Source organism: Mugil cephalus, chromosome 10, assembly GCF_022458985.1.
Source record: "Mugil cephalus isolate CIBA_MC_2020 chromosome 10, CIBA_Mcephalus_1.1, whole genome shotgun sequence".
Taxonomy (NCBI): Eukaryota; Metazoa; Chordata; class Actinopteri; order Mugiliformes; family Mugilidae; genus Mugil; species Mugil cephalus.
In genome coordinates, this window is record NC_061779.1 from 17,177,004 (window position 1) to 17,199,318 (window position 22,315).

Sequence of the window (22,315 nt, forward strand, 5' to 3'; positions counted from 1 at the left end):
TACAAATATTTTGAGCTACAATGATGTACGATATGTTGCCTATTCCTATTCATTACTAGAATTTGCAGTGTTGGATAAAGGCTAGAAAATAACCGTTTGACCATTACCAGATTTTTAGCATCACAGTTTGTGGCTGTGTGGCACCAAGAAATATGCAGCTAAATATAATCTTAAAACTTAAAAACCCAACTAGGAACTTACTTTAAAATACAACCTTAAATGGAAAACCATCTGCATATGCACGTAACAGCAGACATAGATTTGTTACGACTTAATTTTACTTCACAGCAAGAAACTCAATGCTGAAGCACGGGTATGCAACACAACTTTATTGAAACTCTTGAAGCAACATCAATTTACAAACAAGGAAACGGGAGCTTGTTGAACATAAAAGCTTGTTTAGAACCAAAATGACAGAAAAGAACTGAGAAAGGGAAAATACTCCCAAGGATTGGACCAGCAGTGGCAGGTGCATTTTTTTATACAAAAAATAACTTATGAAATCTTTCAAGTTTACAGGAATATTATAACACATAGCTTGTGTAAATCAGTGATTAGATTTACAGCATGTGTTTTAAACTGTAAAGGATTTAACATTTCCAAATATCAAAGCAGCCATTACTTTGATTGGAGAGACAGGTAAAATACCACTGATGAAGAAGAAACGAAAGAGAGCAAAGATTGAGCTGGGGCGAATGCAATTCTTGAAATCTGAATTTTCAGTGTGGTGCAAATTAATCAGTCACAGTCATTATGAAAGGCCCTTTCAGGATCGCATTGCTTGAGTGCTGCCTCTCGACACTCCTCTAGGTCCCTGGCCGGCTCCACGCTTGTAGTTCGGTTGGTAACCGTCCTTGAGTAACAGAAAAGACACATTTTAGGAATTCATTCAAACAAACAACAAATAATATGACAACAAAGCCAAAGTGGAGGGGCAACACTTGTTTCATACCCTCTGATAATTCCCATTGGAGTAATCCCGGGGTGTGCTGAACTGAGTCTGTCCATATCCAGAGTTTGGAGTGTTAGCGAAAGGAGGACGATAACCATCATAGCCACCTGTAATGACAAAGGTTTAAATGTAAGACACTACCTCTTGAAATAATCTAATAAACTCAGACTCTAAGCCTCTATTTGAGCCGGTCCTTTAACATCCAAAGAAATTTTAACATCCCAGAAAACTAGGTCATAAATGAATTTGTCATTCATGTCAGATTAGGCAGAAAATATTCTTTATCTCTTCTTGCTATGCAACAAAACAAGCGCATCTGCAAGGTTAAAATGTGCACAGTTTAACACCTCTCGCACTCATCACTACATCCTAAATATTACAACAGCTATTTCTGTAGAGTCTCATCTTGTCTGAGAGGAAGAGGCGTCTGAGGGAAGTAAAGAGGCATTGTTTTAAGAGGTAGATGAATCTCTCATTGTTACATATTCCAGGTCAGAAAAAGACTCAAGTCAACGTAATTAGCTTTCAGCTGCAGGTGGCACCGTACCTCTGAATCCGTTGGACGAACCTCTGTAGCCGTTGATCATGCCCCTGGCGTTGCGGGGTCCACCACGAGGCATTCCTCTGCTGTTGTAGAAGGACTGAGGCTGCCTGCCAAAGCCTGGGCCCTGCTGGGAAGGCTGCGGATGGCCTCCCGACTGGTCTTGGGAATGGAAGGCACCGACTACTATAAAAAAAAAAAAGAAAAAAGAAAAAGATGAATATTTATCTCTATTCACAGTTAAACACAATGTTTTGAATTAAATTAAGTTTATTTGGAATGTAGACAAAGTCAATCCAGTCAGTAAACACTGAAAAGACTTCAGAATATGTGCCCACCAGACTGCAGCTGTTCCGACTGCATCTCTGTCTGCTCCACGGGATGCTGTGGCTGGCTGCTGAAGGCCTGGTTGTAGCTGTTCTGGTACTGGCTGGCCTGGTTCAAAGCCTCAGCCTCATTAGCTGGTGGGACTGGGGCATTAAGGTTGAACACCTGAGGGACGAACAAAAGCTACATTGTAGTGAAGCCAAAACTGGAAGAAAGGTCACGGGCTCTTTTGAAATAAAGTCCAGTACTATTTCCTGGGCAAAGCTGCTCCACTGCAAACTCTTACAAACGCAATGTGACGTGAAAGCACTTAATGACTCGAGAAATTTCTAATCATTAATACGTTTCTGTTACAGCTCCACTACTGTCAGTGAAGCAAACAGCCCTCTGTTCTGAGTAAACTAAAGCTCTGATGACATCCTAGGATGGACTGGAACAGCTGCAGTTGCAAGCGGACTGCAAATGTTATTATAGTGCTCAGATATGCAAACATGTTCCATATATATTTATATATACACACTCTAGACAATATGACACCAAGAAGAATTTTGTTTGTCGTTTTTGGCCTCATCTTCTACTAGAGTCTTGCAATAACCTGTCAGTAAATATCTAAGTGTTAAAACAAAGAGTCTAAAAGAAAATCCAAGCGTGTGTGTGACTGCTTAGAAAAACTTGGGAAATACACTGTAAACACAACGGAGAAAACAAATTCAGCTCTAGTGAATGAGTCAGCACACTCTCAGTGCAGACAGTCAGCAAAATTGGGGACGCACACAGACCAAAGAGGCCTCAGTGGCCTTCTAATGATTATGATGAAATGTAAGAACCGGGCAGTCACACAGACATAAAGACATAAATCTGCCTTTGAACATTTTTATACAGCTACCAGTCTGTAACATGAGCTGCTGTCCGGTCGATTTAATTGAAAAGCAGAGCGTCGAGGGTCGTCAGAGACTTACTGTCTGCATTGATTGGAATGGTGCTGCATTGACATTGATGCCACTGCTGTGAGGAGCTTTGGAAACAGGCTGGAAAACCTGCGTCTGAGAGGCAGCAGGGAGAGCTGTGGAAGGTGGAGGCTGCTCTGACGACAAGGACATGGAGGTCTGTCGGACAAGGGAGATAACATATATATAACGTTTGGTTAGACTGAAAGACACTGCCCCTCTTCATTGTGAAAAGAAATGTCTAATGTTAGTTTTGTTCAGAGAAGGACAGGATGGTTTACCTGGATGGGGTCGATTGATTCTGTTGAGGGTCGGGGGTCCGGCGTGTGTGAGGTCTGATACATAGGGGGTGGTGTTGGCGAGACAATGGGAACCTGCAAATAGACAGAGCAGAAATTTAACTCATTTTCTGACTTCATGCCGGTTCTTAAACAATAAGTAATGCACGTTTATGCTTAAATACTCACTTGTGAGGGCTCAGGTTGGACAGGAACAGAGTTGGGTTGCGATAGCCGGGACTCGGGGTGAACTAAAATAAATATAAATATTTATATATAAATAAATAAATAATGAACAATGCACTTCCACAACCACAGCAGTCAGTACTTACACATCAAATGATATCAGAACAGTGCTGCAAACATACCTGGAGGACACACCATCTGCGCTACATCTATGTTCTGAGTGGGTTTCATGGGCTGCGCTGATACAATAGCGGGGTCAATGGGCTGTCCGTCAAACTCCAACATGGAGTCCTGAGGAAAGACGCAGTCAGCACCGCACTAAAACACCTAAAGCAAACTGGAAATAAACCTAAATCTTCACCTGCATGAAGTTGTACGTCCCTTGCATCTGTGCCATTAAGTCCTGCACCACCTGCTTCCTGGCCATGGGGTCACTAGGTGGTGCAGGAGATGTTAAATTCATGGGGTGGGTCTCCAGGGTAACGGGAGGAGCTGCAGGCTGCACAGGCTGCTGCTGCTGCTGCTGCTGCTGCAAGGCGTTAACAGCCTAAGAGAAAAGGGACAGAGCGAGTGAACAGGAGGAGGAGTGTTTGTAAACTGAATAACCAAAGCTGAGGTATAAAGCCGTCATCTAAACGCTTGGTTTATAGCCGTCTGTCTGTACATATAATATAGTGTAAACCAAGCCCTAGTCCTCCACTATTAACTTTGGTAATGGTTTCTGTCAGGCAGAGTGAGACAGTTTATTCATACATGATTAACAATCTGACCACTGTGAAAAGGAAACATCCTTGGCTCAAAAACCTGCACTACTTGTTACAAGCTGCACACTCTTCACAAAGGATCAAACCTTCACAGGATGGTGCTCAGACATCTGCACTGGATAGAGAACCTCTGTGTACAGTGACCTGCCTGAAAACCGCCCAAAAACCTCCAACACTGCCTGAACGACTGTTCATGTCTTATTTTTTGATCACAAAGAATCATTACTAGCCTTTCACAGAGTGTACTTAAAGTCGACAGCGACCACAACTTTGAAATAGCAAGAAATAGTTGCTGGCTCAGCACACAGAAGCCTAAATACATAAAATTAGTTAGTGTCATACTGTACACAATACACTTCATCCAATGATAGCGTCATCGCCACTACAGCACTAAACAAAACGTCGATCTTGTTTGCATACCCACCGACACTAATAATATTCAGGTAAACGACATGAATATCACATAACAGGTTTGCACATGACACAGAGAAGATGGTGTCACATGATAATGCTGGAGTACGTTCACAGCTTATTCACATACATACAGACATTTACCGGCTGCGAGCTCCAAATGGTTTGAATTAATCTTGTGTAATCATGCTGCTTTCCGACGCCGTGTAAGGTCACTACTCTGCAACTCATTAAGGTGCAAATCTAACACTTAACCACCATAAGCCATAAAGGATTGGACAGATTTTTCATAGCAGTAAGCGATATAAATAGCCTTCATTTATTTCTTGTTAGACCAGGGTAAATTTCCCCTGAAAATAACATAAAATCACATGGACTCATATTTGAGCCAGATAATTAAAAAGACTCCTAAAATAAAAGTTATAATGGTGCAAGGTCAGCTTGCCTTTAATGAAGTGGTTCTTGCCCCGAGAAACAAGAACAGCTAAAACGATATAAAGTAAGACACATAAACAAGTAAATGTTCATTTGAACACTTACCTCCGTTTCCCTGGTCCACTCATCCCCCTGCTCCTTCTCACTGCCGCTGTGTGTGCCGTCTGGAATGAACTGTCTGTTAACAAACTGGAAAGGGAAAAAATAAATAAATAAGACATCAGTACAAAAATACACACACGTATATAACACCATGAGATTTTGCTGGCAAGGAAAACTAACCTCTGTTGTTTCCACTGCAATGGGCTCTGTGAACTCCTCAACGATTTCAGTTTCTGTGAAGAGAAAAACAGTGTAAAGAATGCTGTGCTCATTCTTTTATTGATTGATTACATTAGCCCTTTAAAAATAGCACGTTTCATGCAGCATGACTTCAGAAAGTGGTCAGAACCTGCATCGACATTCTGCTCTTCTGCTTCCGACGATTCAGCTGCTGCCGTTGCCGCTGCGACTGGCTCTTCCTCTTCTTCCTCCTCACACACTCCGTTCTGGTGTGAGGGAACCTGGTCAAAGTACCCGCTCAGCAGAACCTGGTCCAAAGTCTCTTTCAGTGCCTTATCTAACAGAGGAATCACATGGTCAGCATGTAATCAGAAAGCCTGGCAATGTAAATACACATCTAATGAAACCTTTATTTTGCTTTTAATGATTACAGGTGACTAAGTGTTTCTGATGCATTAAGCACGGACGAACATCCTATTACTATTTTAGTAATCTATTAGATGCAATACAGATAAAAGCCTCATCTTCTGCAGACAGATACAAATGCACAGCTTTCAGCTGGTCCCAAACACACAGCAAATTTAAACATCCACCTGAAGAGACAACTCAGTTCTTCATATTTCTCTACTAGAGTCAAGATGAACGCATTCTCAAACACAACAAAAAAACAGCACCAGACTTAATGGGTGAGACACTTTTCAGTCCAAACTGCTCTGGAGACTCTAGGAGGGCAACCATCGAAGCATAAACAACAGCAAAAGAAACATTAAAGTGACATAAAGGCACAACGTCAGCTCGCTGTCTGTTTTGTGTCACAAAACCATTATGCAACAACACAGTTTACACTCTAGCAGGGCCACTCATTTCCTGAACTGATTTGATTCTGTGTCAAACTGTTCTGATTGGATTAAATTCAATATCGAATGAGATACCTGAGCAATCTGAATGTTAATGATTAAATTCAATTAATCCAAGCTTATGCAGTGGATAAAATTTCTTAAAGTGGTGACGGCCTACATTAGGATTTTAATCAATAACAATAACGACGTGGAAAGTCCTCCAAACAGCTCACGCATTTTCACTTTTAGCTCTTCAGGTGATGTCGTCATTTCCTTCACTACCTTGTGCCTCAGGTCAATAAGTTTAACACTGCCTAAAGAAAGATCACCTAGATTCTCACAGTGAGAACTTTCTGCGAGGTGACAGGGTTGACGAGAGTGAACTGGGTCACCAGTATCCTAATGTGGCTCCAGAGATCTGACCAGTGGAACCACAGGCGACGGGGCCACTGGCACCCTGCCCCACTGCTGAGTCAGGATAAGCCCACAGCTCTCAGTCCCCGAGCAGAATGCAGCAATGCGAAGCCCATGGCCAGACCGCTGAGAATGCAGTACGGCAATATCCCCAAGCCCTGATTATTCACATCACAGCACTGCATGCATGCTGCATTAAAGAAACACAATGCACGCGCAACATTAACATATTAAGTCTGGTTAATGGCTTCACTCTTTTTACATTAAGGGGTCGTTTTGAGCCATCTCCAGCTACCTTGCCTTGATTAATCAAAAGTATGTGACAGATTACGCATTGCCAGCTTCGACATGATACAAAGCTTGCTGTTGACTGTTGTGTCACCAACCATCTGATAAAATGTCCTGCCAACAATTTTTACCAGCTGGGCATCGAGATGAAGCCAGTTTGTCTTGAATAATGAATCTTCTTTCATATAAAACTTTATTTTGCTATAAACTGCAATGTATCTGCCACTATAAATTATTTCATGATCAATTTGCAAGACATTCTCTGTGTGAAGTACTTAATCATTTATAAATGAGTAAAAATGTCAGTCACAGCCCTCAAGCTGCAAGAGTTTCTTGTCAAAACTCAAAAACCACAGTTTTCACACATCAAATTAAAACCAGAAACCTTCAATTAAAGAAACGGATGATTTAAATAATTAATTTTCTGCTAATCATCTAATCGATAGGTAGATACGTAGACTTACATGTTGTCCCAACCACAGCCTTGTCCCTCCCTTCCAGCAGGTCCCAGAGGTGCACAGATGCGTCTTCATACTGGTCAGCCAACCTGTCAGTGTAAAGATAAGTCGTTAAAGGCTCCTTGTTATAGGCAAACGAAGGTCGCTGTCTCTTCAACTTATCTGTAGATCATTAACCGACCTGACGTTTTGGTCACGTTCTGGCCCCACCAACTTGTAGAACTCATCAAAAGATGCAAGGTCTCCATCTGTCAGCAGCGGTGAGCCGCCGACTCCCTGCTTCAGGTCCTGCCGCACAGTCTCGTCACCCAGTCGGTCCAGGAGGAACTGCAGCTCGAGAACGGTCTTCAGCCTTCTCTGTTCGGCCTCCTCCCGCTGCAGCTGCTCCCGCCGCGCAGACTTCTTCACCACCTTCTGGATCTGTGGATGACGACACAAACAACAAAAAGCCAAGTTACTAAAAGTCAGGATGGATACAAATCTGAGGCAATATTTTTAGTAGACCGGAGCCATTCTTACATCTTGTCCCAGTGCAATAAATGTCTTTTGCAATTCTCGGGCAAATTCCAGATTATTCATGACTTCTTGGTATTTGGAGAGGGCCTCCTAAAAAGATGAAGGAGAAACAGACATTTCAGATATTATTAGGTAGTAACATCTTAGTAAGAATTAGATGAGTATAAGTGAAGAATGACCACTCACCAGCTGGTCCTGATTGAGACCCTCCCCTTTATTCTTTCTGCCTTGGTAATCATCCAGTTTGCTCTGCAAGAGAAAGCCCAAAATGCAGCATGCAGTCTTAAAGGCATTAAGCTGGGCTACTGATGCTGCCAGCACTGTAGTATTTTAAGGAAACTTCGATTCAACAGCACAAACGGCTGTCCTCACCTTTTTCTTCTCCATGTTGCGGACCTTCTTGTCGATGACGCACAGCACTTGCTTCAAGACTTCGGACTGCCCACCGAATCCAAAACCCATTGACCCTGGAGCGGATCCCACATCTGGGCTGGCAGATTGCACTGTCCTGTTTGCGTTCATTGCTGAGGGCATCTAGAAATTGGAGCATGAAAATGCAACTTTAGGTGAAACTGAAGCGTTCACCTGTGAAATTTACACAAATCCATAATCTGGAATAAAATTATTTATCAACATGTGCTGGAACCCATCAAAACCAGGAGAGACTACATAAACAAGGGAATATATAATGAATGACATAGATAAGGCTTGTAGATATTAAGACAGAATTAGTTTAATTGCAGATAAAGTGTCTACCTCAGCAAACTACACATTGGACTCATTCAAATAAACACCAGGCCCCTGACTCAGCACCACACCAATCTCATGTCCCATTTTAACTACTATTTAAGAAATTCACATTATTTACAGGCAGAAAATAGTTACAATTTTTAATTTTAAAAGTTTCCACATACAGGAACAGTTTGCTTTCACTTTCCTACAACTGAACCCCAAAGCACACCCACACAAAGCACATTTGACAAACAGGAATGTCTACATGTTGTGACAGATTAAAGATTAAAATTGCTTCCAAAAACTATTGCCTTCAACCTCAGAGGAAATATATCAACCAATTAATTAACTTGTGTCACCTCTACACAAGTTATCGTGATGCAATGTGGGCTTTTTATTGCTGGCTGATGTCTTAAAGAGATTAAAGGTTTGGTGGGGGTTTTAGGTGGTGCTGTACAAACTCTAAATCCCATTAAATCATTAAATCGTTGTAAATAACATCGATTTAATGAATGAATAAACGAGGTAAGCGGTCGATCTTCAATACAAGGATCAGCATGTCTATGTATCACCAGTGTTGTGTTAGCCGTGTAATGTAGGAATAGACAATGTATAAACATGTAATAGCCATGGTTTCGTCGCACAATAAGGTGTACCAGTCGAACAATATCGCTAAGCCCCAAACTATTCTTTTATAGCAACGCGCTAACTTTGCTCCAACTGTGTGTGGAAACTACGAGGGCTATTTAAACCTCAGAATCTATGTTCTATATTCTCTCCTCGCCAGGATATTTTCTCTACTACTACCACCAAACCTATGCTTTCTTCTAACAGCACCGTGGCCCAGCAGTGGGGTCAGCTGGCCGGTGTAAGATCTATCTGAGGTTTGATAAAAATGGCCTTGGCCGCACCGCTAGCACCGACCACTGACTTAGCATCTTCACGCACTGCTAGCTTACTTGTCTAGTAGCTACACGGACGCGTGCTAGCCCCCAGCCGGTCAGGAGAGCCGTTACCTCGATAGCACGACTCTTCAGTCACCCACCTTGATGTTATATATCCACGGGGGAGCTTGCTAGCGAAATGTGCGAAAAGGCCAAGTTGTTATTATTGTTGTGTTGCTTTATTTTCTCTTCCACTCTAGTGTGGGATCCGCCCCGCCGGCCTCACCGACAACTGAGACGGTTCGAAAGACGGAGAAACTCTTTATAAAGGCGGAGGTCCGGTTTTGGTTGGCCACGGTGTGCCTGAATAAATAAACTGCGAAAAACACGCATTAATAAACATGTGTTTAATTAATAACATACATTTTAATAGCACGAAGAAGACATTTTAAAAACTTTTTCAAATAAGCAATTTTACTTAAATTAAACCTAATGAAATTTCTATTTCTGACCAGGCACCGTTTCATACAGCCTCTTGGCAGAAAATCTGCACAATCATTAGCTTTGATTAGGCCACTGTGTCTCTATCCCTATGCCTTACAGAGTCCTTTCTGCAGTAGCTTTCTCATCCCAATGCAAACTTGGGCTTGTGTTGGGTCACATCTGTCACTACACAAACTATCACACATGACGAAACATCAATCACTGCACAATATTTTGCAGCAGTCTGAAGTTCAAGTTCATGTGGAATTATTTGAGATGATTGTCACTGGAATGGACAACATTAGAAGTTGGATTTATTATTATTATTATTATTATTATTATTATTATTATGATTATTAATGATAATAACAATAAGAATCCTAACAATAATCTATATGTAACCACTGAAATAATGCTGTTTTATTTCAGGATATTGTAACACATCCTGCTCAGCCATCAGACTGGTGAAATGCATTCCTCTTTTGAAATGAAAATGAAAAAGGAAGTGACATTACTATTGCAAGGCGACAAATTGCAACTGTACCCCAGCTGAGAAAATTAAAGACCCGTCTGGTAAATCTGTCTGAGAGATAGGGAAGTTAAGTGGTAAATGGTACATGTTCTTGTATTTGTAGTGTGTGTTTCTACCAACTGATAATCAAACCACTTCCACAGTCTCAGTGACACATCCACCCATTCTCTTGCAAAAAGCATACACAAATTCAAACAACAGTCCCAAGCACAGGGAGCAACTGGGGGTTCAGTGTCTTGCTGCTGACACTTAGGCATGACATGTTCTGGGGACGGTTAGCATACAGTATTACTGCACAGCATGCATGCTTATGTTATATAGACAGCACCTGCAATTACTAGTAGACATAAAACCGTTTGTTTCATTATGTATATATGATGTATGTTTGAGAGTATCTCTGTCTTTGAAACACTCACTGTTACAAGGTTTCATTGCCTTTTCTGAAATAAAGCGCTGACGAGTTGTCATGTAAAGATGCAGAATATGTTTATATTGTGTTTTCACCAACAGAGGCTCTGTACTAAGAATATATATCTCAAGAATCATTTTCACATTTACAGCCACAAACACATTTGCATATCCTGCGTCTCCTAGTTTTAGACACAGCCATATACTTTATACAAGAAATTTAAGCTATAATATTGCAATGGTAACATCTTAATAAAGCTACAGTACGGTAGTACGGTCTATAATCAGTCAAGTGAGGTGTAAAGTATCACACATCCAAGAATATTATTAGGCCCAGGCATCATAGATATGCTGTAGTCAGTGTATTTTGTTACTTACGTCAGTAGGTGGCAGTAAAGCTCAGCAGTATGATCGACTACAAAACTGTTAAGACTTGAAGAGAAACTTCAGTTTATAGTTCCCTTGAATTGGAAATGTATGTTCAATAAATTCCTTCAAATTTGAAACCTTATTAAAGTTATTTATTCTCACAGATAAATGTCAGAAAAGGCGACAAACTCTATAAAACATTAAACTATAGAAGAGATTATAACCAGACTGTCCATGAACTGCTCATTTAAATTTTTCTGTTTTTACTTCTCCTTTGACCACTGTTTACAACAGAGTCTAAAGAGGAACAAGCGGGCCAGAGTGTGTCCAAAAGAATGTGCAACCAGCTTCTATTGTTTTGCCAAATACAGGAAGCAGTTAACATGGCGGCACAGCTTTTTGATTGCACTGTTCCACTGAAAGTGTTTTCTTTCAGGGATAATACTGATTATGGGAGGATCCCATGGGTAAATGAAGCTCCCTTTCAACGAGTGACTCATTTCCGCAGCCTGCTGTCTTTCACTCAAGCCAAAGTTTACCAGCCACTTTCTAAAATAATTCCAGGGTGGGTCCTCGTCTGACCTCTGACCCTTGAAAAGGTCAGATTTTAAAGTCAAAACACAGCTCTTCTAGTAATGTGATAATGCCTTTTTCTGTCTTTCTTTTTTTTTCTTTTTAAAGTGAACAATAAAAATTTCTAGACACTGGGCAACTCAAAGGCGTGCTCTGAAACAGTAGTTATCATTTCACTTCAGTTTGGGCAGGAAGTGGTCGGTTTTGCTCTCGCTGTTCCAGGGTTCACACTATCAGAGAGTAAACACTATGTCCAGTGTCACTTATGCCAGGAAATGTGCCTGCTAGCATTTGTGTAGATAGTATATGATGTATGGATTGTTCCATGGGGAGATGCTACAGCATCTGCAATATTGTTAGCCTAATAGTATAATCGCCTTAGTCATATTTGAATGTTCTCAGAAAACAAGAAAAAACTAAATTTTTAGCAAGTACATAACTGTAACTTGTAACATTATTGCAAGTCCGCAAAAACGACTTAGGCAGCTATAGTATTAGGCTACCGATATGATGTTCAACTGGGACAGTGGTTTAATATCCTTCCAGTATTTTATAAGGTTGCAGGGAAACGTGTTATGCTCGCTGAATGAATAGCTGTTGCATGATTTCACTGTTTGCTTAGAGTGCTCACAATTTTCCATCTGCCTTAAAATTCCACGATGTGTTCAACTCAATAATGCTCTCAATGCCAAACAGGCATAACAGGAAGCTGGACACAAGTGACACCACTTCCCTAAAGGTCGTCTACAATCTTAACTGTTTGCTTCCCAAATTCCACCTGGGACAGGAATTAAAATCTAGAAAATTAAGTCTACAATGCCACACGAAAGATTAACATTGATTGGTTTAAAATACTTCATACAATTGGTTTTAGAGGCAGGTGACGTATTAAGGTCAAGTCTACAATAAAGTGCACCTCTTTTCTGGTGAGGTTTAGGAAGCTTTGAAACACTGATAAGGCTTTCACTGCCTAATTACAACAACTTGCTCTGTGGGCCTCGTTTCTCCTATCACGCTGAACCATCTGGAGTCGCCCTGTCTATTGAGGAAGCCATGAGAAGGGTGCCATCATGTATGGAGGGGGTAGGAAGTGACTCTACCAACCCCCTCAGGAAAGCTCCATCTCTGCATGCCAGTTGCACATCCTCTGGGCTTTGCAGTCAACTCCACAGGAAGTAGTGGATGACTGGTGTCATGTCAGTACTGAATGTCATCTCATAAATTTCCTGAGCTTTGCATTAGTGAAATGTGTCATTCAGGAGGACTGAATCTTTGTATTGATTAACATTTCAGAGAATTGCTTGTTTTGGTTCATCATTACAGCAACTGCAGTTGCACACACACACACACACACACACACCATCACATCTTTATTTATTGTTTTGGGTTTTAAATAATACGATTATATGCATGTAATGGTGCAGCCATTTAAAAAATGTTTTATTAACTGGTTCAAATCTAAAGTTCATTGCTGCGATAGCAGGTGACCCCAGGTCCATAGCTGATGAACTTATATTTTTTAAATACTCAGCAACAATGTGTGCTAGCGTTGTGTGATGTGATCAAAAAAATCAGAGCAGCCAGTGAATGGACCTCTTATGGAGAGTAAATATGTATGAACTTTGCATTTTTACTGTGTTCTTCCAATGGGTGTGAAGTCAAAAGGACAAACTCTTCTGATGATGGGAGGCTCCAGATTAACTGTGGTTCTATGCAGAGATTCAGAGCAAGAGAAAGAAAGTTTTAAGGCGTGATTTAAAAGTAGGTACTAAGTTTGCTGATCTAAGTTCCTGAGGGGAAGAGGTCCTCAACTTTGGGGCCCATGCAGAAAATGCTTTGTGTCTCTTTGTGACGAGGTACACACCAGGAACAATAAGAGGATGGGAAAATGTGTCATTACCAGACAGTTGTGTATCATCTGTATAGTGGTTTACATTTAAGTTATGTCAGCTGATGATCTGGACTAGTGGACTTAGGGATCTGACGCAGTCTGACATTATATATATATATGTATGTGGACCAAGAATCAGCCCCTGTGGAACACCATATAAAAGTGGGGCTAAGAATGAGGAGACAAATTCCCACTACAAAAGTGGTGGTGGAACCCGGTACGAGCAGTGAAAACCAGTATTTAAGGATATTGAAGGGGAATATTATTAGTGTTCAAGTGTGTGAAATTTTGATTTAATGAAGCCTAACAAAGCCACAGCAATTCATGTTTTATCCTGAAAATGTTTTTGTCATTTGAAGGACTGTAGTTTGTGGTTTCTTCTCTGTCAAGCTGCTCTCCTTTCTTTGTAGCTGGCACACACCAGTGCCACGCTCACCTTGCTCCCGGGCCTTTTCAGCTTGGTGCCTATCCAGTGAGCTTACACAGTCCAACAAGCCCAGGGATGCTTTTAGCCTACATACAGAGTTTGTCTGCGATGGTCCCTCCGTTACATCTGGCTGAGGAGATGACTCTGGCTGCTGGAGTGGAGGTGCTTTATCTTCCAGGACCAGTCCAACTACTGTCTGCGTCCCTCCCTCCTGCAGGCAGCCCTGCAGCCCTGGCAGCAGATAAGAGAAGGGCCCACGGCAGCTCTGGTCTGTAAAAGAAAGGCTGCAAGGACACCAGCTATGTTAAAACGTCATTGCATTCATTTCTCACAGAGGCAGCCTTCAAAAGATCTTATTTTTGGAATACTTCTTAGCATAGCACAGTCCTTTCTTCCTTCAGTGGTGCAAAGTTATCAAACACAACAAACCTGTATGCAAGAAAAATGAAAAGAAAGAGCAGATATTTCTTTCTGCTTGGATACATTACTCAGCTAGAAATCTGATGGGCACAATGTGTTTTTAACATCACCACATTTATCTAAAAGATGCAGTTAACAGTTTACTTAAAAAGTGTCATAATGCAAACCACACAATAATACAGCAACACAGTAAGAGCTGATGTGTTTAATTTTCACAGATCATAATTTGCAAAAAATAATAAAGTAATTCTGGGTTAAATTCAGGGCCTTTGAGTCTAAAAAGGTGGGATCAGTCAAAGGAATGCCAGACCTTCAAAGTTACAAGAATATATTTGGAATTAAAATAAAAATTAACTTGTGACAATAACTTTCAAATAGCTAAATGTAAATAAATACAAAGAAATTGCATCTTTATCTCTGAGTAATGTTGAGGTGGAATGTCTGCGAAGGTTCTCGGTCAACATGCACAGATCCGCCATAACATTTTAACCACTGACAGGAGAAGGTAATAACATTGACCATCTGAAAATACAATGTTCTGCTGGTAAAATTTTGGACCTGGCATTTGTGTGGATTTTACTTAGCGATCTACCACCCACCTAGACCGGGCCAGGTACCCCCACCCCATAGCAATGACACTCCTTGATGGCAGCAGCCATCCCCAGCCGGATGCAGCCTGACACAGACACACATACAAAAAAAAAAAAAAAAAAAAAAACAGTTTAGGAACAAATCAAACAAACTAGTATCTGTAGGACGCAATTGAACAAGCCTGGTCCCCAGAGGACCCTCCTCTCCACCCACATCAAAGGCCCCCAATTAACAACATTCTGTGTCTAGACACCACTCAGAAGGCCACTGCCCATTTACTGATGAGTCATAACTACCTTAGAGACACAAGGGAGACCTATACAATATAAGGAAGGTGGTCATAATGTCATGTGTGATTGGTATATGTCAGGCAGGTTTAAACCCCAACTCCCCACAAGTCTACTAGAACAGAACTACTACTTATACTGCTTGAAAGAGGGAATACGGGTCCAATTGGCTTTGTTTTCTTCTTATTTTACATTCAATTTCAGTCAAAATAGGCTGTAACTCGTAAGCCTTTATAGAATTAGTTTACAAAAGCCCTAACAAGTATTAAACACTACAGGCCTGTTTTGTGCATCCCTTTCTCATACCGCTTGTAATGAGCGTGCTGTGGCCGCATAATCGGAGAAAACACACGGGGGCCTGCACTAATTGTTTCATGCACTCTTTATCTCTTGTCCTATCAGCACTTTGACGAAGCAGAGCATATAATGAACTCATTAGTCTCAGTCACGACCGAACTCCACGCCTGACAGAGCAGCCTGCGCCGCGTTTAGCTGTCGCTTTAAGACCGATTTCCCCCCATTGTCAAACAGTCGTGAGCAGGAAGAGGGAAACGAAAGCAGAGAGCGAGGCGGAGGGAGGGAGGGGGGCGGGGAGTATTTAAACTAGGCGCTGCCGCACAATAACGGTGCCCTCGGCTTCATGTGGAGGAGCGCAAGAAGCGCAAGAACCGAGCAGCTGGCTCTGTCCAAAAAGAAAAAAAAAAAAAAAAAAAGACGCACGGACATCCAAAGTGACCTTGTGGTCGGATTGATGGTGCGTGAACTGAAGAAAGCGCAGACAGTCCTCTGAGTCGCTGCAGGATGACAGAATAGACTTGAAAGACATGGAAGTGTCACCGCGGGTTACTACCTCAGGAAATGATGACAGTGTCCTCCATCATTGCATAGCTGCTCGGAGCGAACAGCTCTAGTCTTGCGGCCATTTCGAGCGGACTCGTTTGCCTTTTGATTTAACGCACCGAAATATCCTAAAGACGGGCTTTGACGGGCGTCTTGAAGGTGTCGGGAGCAGGTGCAGCCAGTCAAGCCCGCAGGCAGCTTCACATGTAGCCTCGGAGCCGCCTCTGTGGAAAAGCTACGACCTGCTCCAGGCTGGACATCACATTTTAAGAATGACGTCCACGATAGAGAGGAAAACACTGGAGGCCAATGAGTAAGTATGAAAGTTCTATACATTAAAATAATGTCATTTCTGATTGAAACGAGGCGTTCAAGGACGCTTCCTCGTCGTCATCATCATCATCATCATCATCATCACTGATACGACAGACAAACTACTGCAGACAGCTGACAACATGAGCTCACAAGTCTCCTGATGTTTGTTGAGGAAAAATATTCAAGTTCACCTCTAACAACAGACTGTGTGAAAAACGAGTTAAAATATGGGTTAAAAGTTTAGTGTTGCCCCGAACAGTAAAGCGTTGAAAATGTAAAACGTTTCAGGGTTTATTTTACTTATCTTGTTTGCTTTTTACGTAGAATAGATGTCACCTTCCTCTGATTAAGAAGCTTTGCCGTTTTGTGACTTTAACGAATGAACTGGATCCAATGGCTCCCTCAGGTGGACGGGGACAAATCACAAAATGACCAGAGAGCCAGATGAAAATAGTTAGAAATTACATGTGTTACTTTTTGGGATAAAGTGGTAGAACACAGAACATATAGAAGTGTGGCTCAGTATGACAATACCTAAATCACAGAGGCTTTTTCCCCAGTCCATCAGATGGAACAGCCGAATATTACAAAATATGGGCCAGCACTAACAAATATTGGGAACGTCTGTGCTGCTGGAGGATCCTCAGGTTCATGAAGAGCACTTGACCTTCACGTTTGAAGAACTAGATGGGCTGCACGTTAGAAACTGGGTCGTATGAACGTTATTAAGAAGCAAGGATGACAGTGAGACCTTCATGAGGTCATTGGCTTTCTTTTATGTTTGCATACATTAGGTTGTACATTAGAGTTTTTCCTTTTATCACGTTTAAGAATGATGCTGTGAGAAAGTTCAATGACAAAGACAAAATAAATAGTTTTTATATAGAAATAGAAATTAGCTATCCTGACCACGACCTAAGCCAGAGTCTTGAGCCACCAATGCCAAACTCTAAATGTTATTTTTCAGTAATAATGTTGTGTCGATAGGGAATTAACACAACACTGTAGGGCCCAAACAATTGGTTATATATTTCATCAGTGGACCAACAGAAAATAATTAAGTCCAACGACACTATTTGACAAAAACATTCACTTTAACTGCAGCTATCCAGACATACTTTATAAGAATCAGTCGATCAAACATTGAATAACCGATTAAAAACAAACTATTGTTCGTTCACAATTGAAATTTTCTAACCAGTCATCTTGTCTTGTAGGGAGCCGGTGGACGAGGTCCTCCAGATGCCGCCGTCTCTGCTGACATGCGGTGGGTGTCAGCAGAGCATCGGTGACAGATTCTTCCTGAAGGCCATCGAACAGTACTGGCACGAGGACTGCCTGAGCTGCGACCTGTGCGGCTGCCGGCTGGGGGAGGTGGGCCGTCGGCTCTACTACAAGTTGGGAAGAAAACTGTGCCGGCGGGATTATCTCAGGTTGGTCCAGGGGATTATAAAATTAGAATTTAAGGAAGTGTTTAAATTAGTTAAGAAACTCACCAGAAAACACCGGTTGACAATGATAATACAGCTCCAAAACATATTAAATTAAACTGAAAATAGCCCCAAACATGTGGAATAAATATCTTGCTTGAGGTCTCCAACTCTTTTACTCTTTAAATTCATTCTCAGAAACGTGGAACAAAAGATTGTCTGACTGACTCTGTGTTGTACAGGATCCCTTAAATACACTGGGTGTACTACATGAATTAATATTGTACCCATTTAATTCAGTCCAAAATGAAGATGTGTTTCATTAGATGAAACACAGAAACCTGATACTAGATTAGATTATTGTAGAAAACGAGTAGCGGCCAAACACTGTGGTAGAACTAGAGCAATATTAGCGTAACACACATTTCACAAACAGGTCAATCCATCCGTGATAATCAAATAGTTTCACACCATTATACACGGGTGACTGTTTTCCATCATCTTCTCAGTAACACGTTGACACCCTCTCGCCCACTCAGGCTTTTCGGCCAGGACGGTCTCTGCGCCTCCTGCGAAAAGAGGATCCGAGCGTTTGAGATGACGATGCGCGTGCGGGACAAGGTTTACCATCTGGAGTGCTTCAAGTGCGCCGCCTGCCAGAAGCACTTCTGTGTGGGTGACCGCTATCTTCTAATCAACTCAGACATTGTGTGCGAGCAGGACATCTTTGAGTGGACCAAGCTGAACAGTAACAGTATGGTGTAGAGGAGCCTCTTGTGCAACACACTTGAGATGCCTTGTCCTCCTTGCTTTAAAGGGAGTGGACCACTGATGGATGGTTTGTTTATCCCGCATCTGAAATCCATGTGGGATCATTTTAACACATAAAAGGAGATGCTACATCTCTGCATGTCTTCCTGCGAGAGACTGCTGAAGGCTGCACCAGCAATAACAGACAGCTTCTCATCCAAGGCGTCTTAAAAGCAAAAAATACTTTAGCACTGAACACACTGAAACACGCAATATTAGTGATTTGTTATACACTGGGTCAGACTCTGTTTTATCACCTGAAACTTTCGGGAGAAGATCTGTAAGTTTTATTTTACGGATCTGTAATTTGCTAATACTTTGCTATAAATAGTTATCGGGGAAATGGGGAGTTTGTTTAAGGAACTTCAATGTCAATAAATAAATATTCATTATACTAATTAATCACAGGGCAATGCAGTCTTTCATATATTATTAAATATTTACATTTGGACAAATTTCACACTGAAGTTTTCAGTGGACAGAGAGAAAGTGTGTCAGATTATGTTGGGAATTTACTGGAATGAATTAATTGGACAAACTGTATCCTGCCTTTATAGTCTGAATGTTTATCTGTGAAACTTCTCTAAGAAATAATTAGGGAATTACAGATATGTAAATAAAAGACTGTTAAAAGACTGTCGGACTGTCATATTGTAAATGGAATACGATGTCCATTTGGATATGATCAGAATGCTTGCTTTGTATTGCCAGGTTGAACTGGTGGCGCCCTCTGGTGGTCGAGGGAACCAATGCAATACTTATTTATCTGAATTTGCAGACGTTTCTTTTATAATTTGAACAACTGCCTGGACATGAATTTAAGACTGGATACTTACTTGTCAATTTATTTAATAAATGACAATTTACACCTTTGGGATGAGTGTTTTTGTAACACATAGTTCTTCACAGTATGCTGTGTTATTTTCTACTTCCCGCACTCACTTGCCAGTTCATTGGGTACACTAGTGAGAACGAATGCATTCTAACTTTACCGTCCGGCACTAAATCTCCCTTCATCAGCTGTTTAATTTTTTATTTTATCATATTTTTTTTTTTTTGAGAATGTAGTTTGTGATAGACTACTGTTACACGGTACTGAATTAAACACTGAAGTGTTTCTGTTATTTAGCCTAGCCCGCTGACTAAAATGAGGATGTCAAAATAATAGAAAGACGTGTCAGTACAACGCACTATAACGTAATAGTACTACAAACCACCGCCTCTAAAAAAAAAAAAAAAAAAAAAAAAAAAAACACACACACACACAGCTGAATCTACAGCCCTTCCTGTTATTTTAAACTAATGCTGAGAAACATATCTCTTGTGGAGATAAGATTTAGGGGAGTCTTATATTAGTGTGCATTTGTTTTCAGTAGAGTACTAGTGAAATAAGACCCATTTACCAAGTCAATAAACTGCAACTTTCTAGTGATCATGTGATTAATCTCATGAGCTGGGATAACAAATCAGTCATTTTCCCAGGTACAGGGCACTGTATAACACATAACTGCAGTAATAAAATAAACAATAAAACAAGCAATTTGTCAGAAACCTTCAAAACTCTGTTAGTGAACATGCATGTAAAGTAGCTACAAACGAAATTAGCGCTAGCTTTTGTTTGCACCCTCTTTAGATGAAAGGTAAAAGGGTAAAAATGTTCAATCTTATAAAACCTTTAAAAAAAATACAAACAAAACACTGGAATTGCCCACTTCTGTCATGAACAATAATACAGAGTCAGGCAATAACATGGTCCAGGTCGTGCTCACCTTTGACAGCATAAGGAAATTTAATATCTTTTTGCTCTTAAGCTTAGCACGGTAGCTTATGAGTGTTTCATACCAGCGTTTAGCCACAAGAGGTCACTAAAAGATCTTTAATATACGGCTCCGAGTAAACTGAACTATCCAATGAAAAACAAAGAACCTATTTTCAAGTGGAGTCAGGATCTCTAGTTGAGGTTCTTCTACTTTCATAGTGCAGTTTTTTTTGTCAGGACAGCGAGAGCTAATGAAACTCATTACTGCCTGTCTATTATGGGAGGCCACGCTTCACAGCAAACTCTTCTGGCGTGAAGAAACCTACAAATAGAAGCAGCAGAAACTGTTAATGAAATTTTAATGTTAAACAGTCACCATCTCTCCTTTTCTTCTTCTTCTCACTGTCAGTCTTCAAAGCTGGTTTCTGCTCTCTCCTTCATGACTGCCAGCTGTCAACTCGCTGTGAACCGACCGCAAGACGTGCTCCTGCAGTGCCATCCAACAACCTCCTGCCACCCTCAGTTATATTTACAGGCATAACGTCAGCACCCGGAGTCCATGAACTGCTCTAAAGTGTGAGGTTGAGAATGAAGGCGCCTGACCACACCGTATTAGCTGGTGAGAGAAGCGGCCTTAACTGACATTATAAAGTGTTTGAAAAATGTGATCGGGGGAACGATTTGCAACAAAGACAGAGGGGAAAGAAAAAGTGAAAAGGGGGGAAAAGGGAGAGGGCCCGGCAGCACAGAAGCTCCAGGCTGATAGCTGGGTCTGACAGCAGTTTATTCATTGACGAGGCTGGAATGAAGAAACAGGCAAAAAACCACCCAGGCTGAGAGTACGCTCTTGCTGAAAGAGAGGATTGTGGGGAAACTAACAAGTTTTCCCACAACAGAGATGGGAATACACTGTATAGGCCCACAGCTGGATCCTGGGCCTTTGCTCGTTTGGAGGTCTGCAGAATAGTCGAGAGTGGCATTAAGCAATGCTTGAGGAATGGCGGCATAAGAAAAAAGAAAAAAGAAAAAAAAAAGCTACTATGCGGTGGTCTCACCCAACAAATCAGCACCACATTGAACAGCAGGCTTGAGATACGTGTGGATGAATAACATGTTAACTATATGAGCAAATACAATTTGGCAGCTCAGCAGACAACAATGGTGACACAGGAGTCAGGACAGTTAACGATTATGTTTTGTTTACATATTTACTTCAAAGCTGTATGTATAGGAAATGCAAAAAGTTTTTTTTTTTCCTTCAGTGAATACTAGACTGACGGCTCGGCTCCAGCGACCCCCGCGGCCCCATCGAGGATGAGTGGTAGTAGAAGATGAGATGAGATGAATACTAGTCTGTCCCTCTGACATGAAATTCAAATATCCCAAAAAGCACTGAATGAATTGCTGTTTGCAAATGTGTACATGCGAGCAGCAGGTTTAGCTTAGTTAAGCTCGGTGCATTTATTTTTCAGATTGAAAGGCGGCAACTTGAAGCCAAGAAATAATGTGTCACACAAAAATATGAACAGGGTAAATCATCGCTTTTCCCTTTTTTTTTATTTTGTTTTTGGATTATTTCCACAAAATGAGATAAAACACGCGAACAGATGAGCGTTAGAAGTTCTTGTAGTTACAAAAGAATACCATTCTTCGGACTGTTTTTAAATGTTAAAAATTTAAAAACTAATTCTTAAACATATTTGTTAAGAAGCGGATCGGTCAACTCACGGCTCTGAGTTTGGCTCGGCCTGTTACAAAACTGACCATCCAGGAAATCCAGCGAGACCTGAGAAAAACAAACCTTTAAGGTGATTGATTTTTTGTGGGTATTTACTAAGTGCTAAGAAATCCGCAAGGGTGTCACGCAGGACATCACCGTTAAATGGAGGTGTTGTGATCCTCATCTGCTTCTCAAAAGAGAGTTCA

At 41.2% G+C, this 22,315-nt stretch overlaps 2 protein-coding genes across 3 annotated transcripts; one reads left to right on the forward strand and one right to left on the reverse strand.

Annotated features, from left to right (window-relative positions):
• Positions 1 to 314: 314 nt before the first annotated feature.
• On the reverse strand, positions 315 to 9,581 carry caprin1b (cell cycle associated protein 1b). Of its 2 annotated transcripts, none has more exons than XM_047596761.1 (18): positions 9,416 to 9,581; positions 8,011 to 8,172; positions 7,825 to 7,887; positions 7,642 to 7,728; positions 7,304 to 7,542; positions 7,129 to 7,211; positions 5,293 to 5,460; positions 5,124 to 5,176; positions 4,947 to 5,030; positions 3,593 to 3,778; positions 3,414 to 3,522; positions 3,235 to 3,296; positions 3,049 to 3,141; positions 2,780 to 2,926; positions 1,832 to 1,985; positions 1,500 to 1,676; positions 953 to 1,059; positions 315 to 853 (listed from the first exon to the last, which is right to left on the reverse strand). In XM_047596761.1, exons 2-18 carry the CDS (start codon positions 8,170 to 8,172, stop codon positions 767 to 769), a joined length of 2,061 nt encoding a protein of 686 aa, XP_047452717.1. In that variant the 5' UTR covers positions 9,416 to 9,581; the 3' UTR covers positions 315 to 766. The 2 variants fall into 2 exon arrangements, with proteins under 2 accessions (XP_047452717.1, XP_047452716.1); XM_047596760.1 differs by having other exon boundaries at positions 1,500 to 1,679.
• Positions 9,582 to 15,832: 6,251 nt separating this feature from the next.
• Positions 15,833 to 19,503, forward strand: lmo2 (LIM domain only 2 (rhombotin-like 1)). Its single transcript, XM_047597410.1, has 3 exons — positions 15,833 to 16,388; positions 17,608 to 17,823; positions 18,360 to 19,503. The coding sequence occupies exons 1-3, from the start codon at positions 16,348 to 16,350 to the stop codon at positions 18,583 to 18,585; spliced, it is 483 nt and encodes a 160-aa protein (XP_047453366.1). The 5' UTR covers positions 15,833 to 16,347; the 3' UTR covers positions 18,586 to 19,503.
• The last annotated feature ends 2,812 nt before the right edge of the window (positions 19,504 to 22,315 follow it).

What these genes read in the sequence shown, in the direction of transcription:
- caprin1b (XM_047596760.1), bottom strand. Translation starts at nt 8,172, where the DNA reads ATGCCCTCAGCAATGAACGCAAACAGGACAGTGCAATCTGCCAGCCCA. An exon ending in TTATTGCACTGGGACAAGAT is followed by an intron (nt 7,543 to 7,641) that starts GTAAGAATGGCT and finishes CGTCATCCACAG; the next exon opens with ATCCAGAAGGTGGTGAAGAA. An exon ending in GGCTGTGGTTGGGACAACAT is followed by an intron (nt 5,461 to 7,128) that starts GTAAGTCTACGT and finishes TTCCTCTGTTAG; the next exon opens with ATAAGGCACTGAAAGAGACT.
- lmo2 (XM_047597410.1), top strand. Translation starts at nt 16,348, where the DNA reads ATGACGTCCACGATAGAGAGGAAAACACTGGAGGCCAATGA. An exon ending in AAAACACTGGAGGCCAATGA is followed by an intron (nt 16,389 to 17,607) that starts GTAAGTATGAAA and finishes CTTGTCTTGTAG; the next exon opens with GGAGCCGGTGGACGAGGTCC. An exon ending in TGCCGGCGGGATTATCTCAG is followed by an intron (nt 17,824 to 18,359) that starts GTTGGTCCAGGG and finishes TCGCCCACTCAG; the next exon opens with GCTTTTCGGCCAGGACGGTC.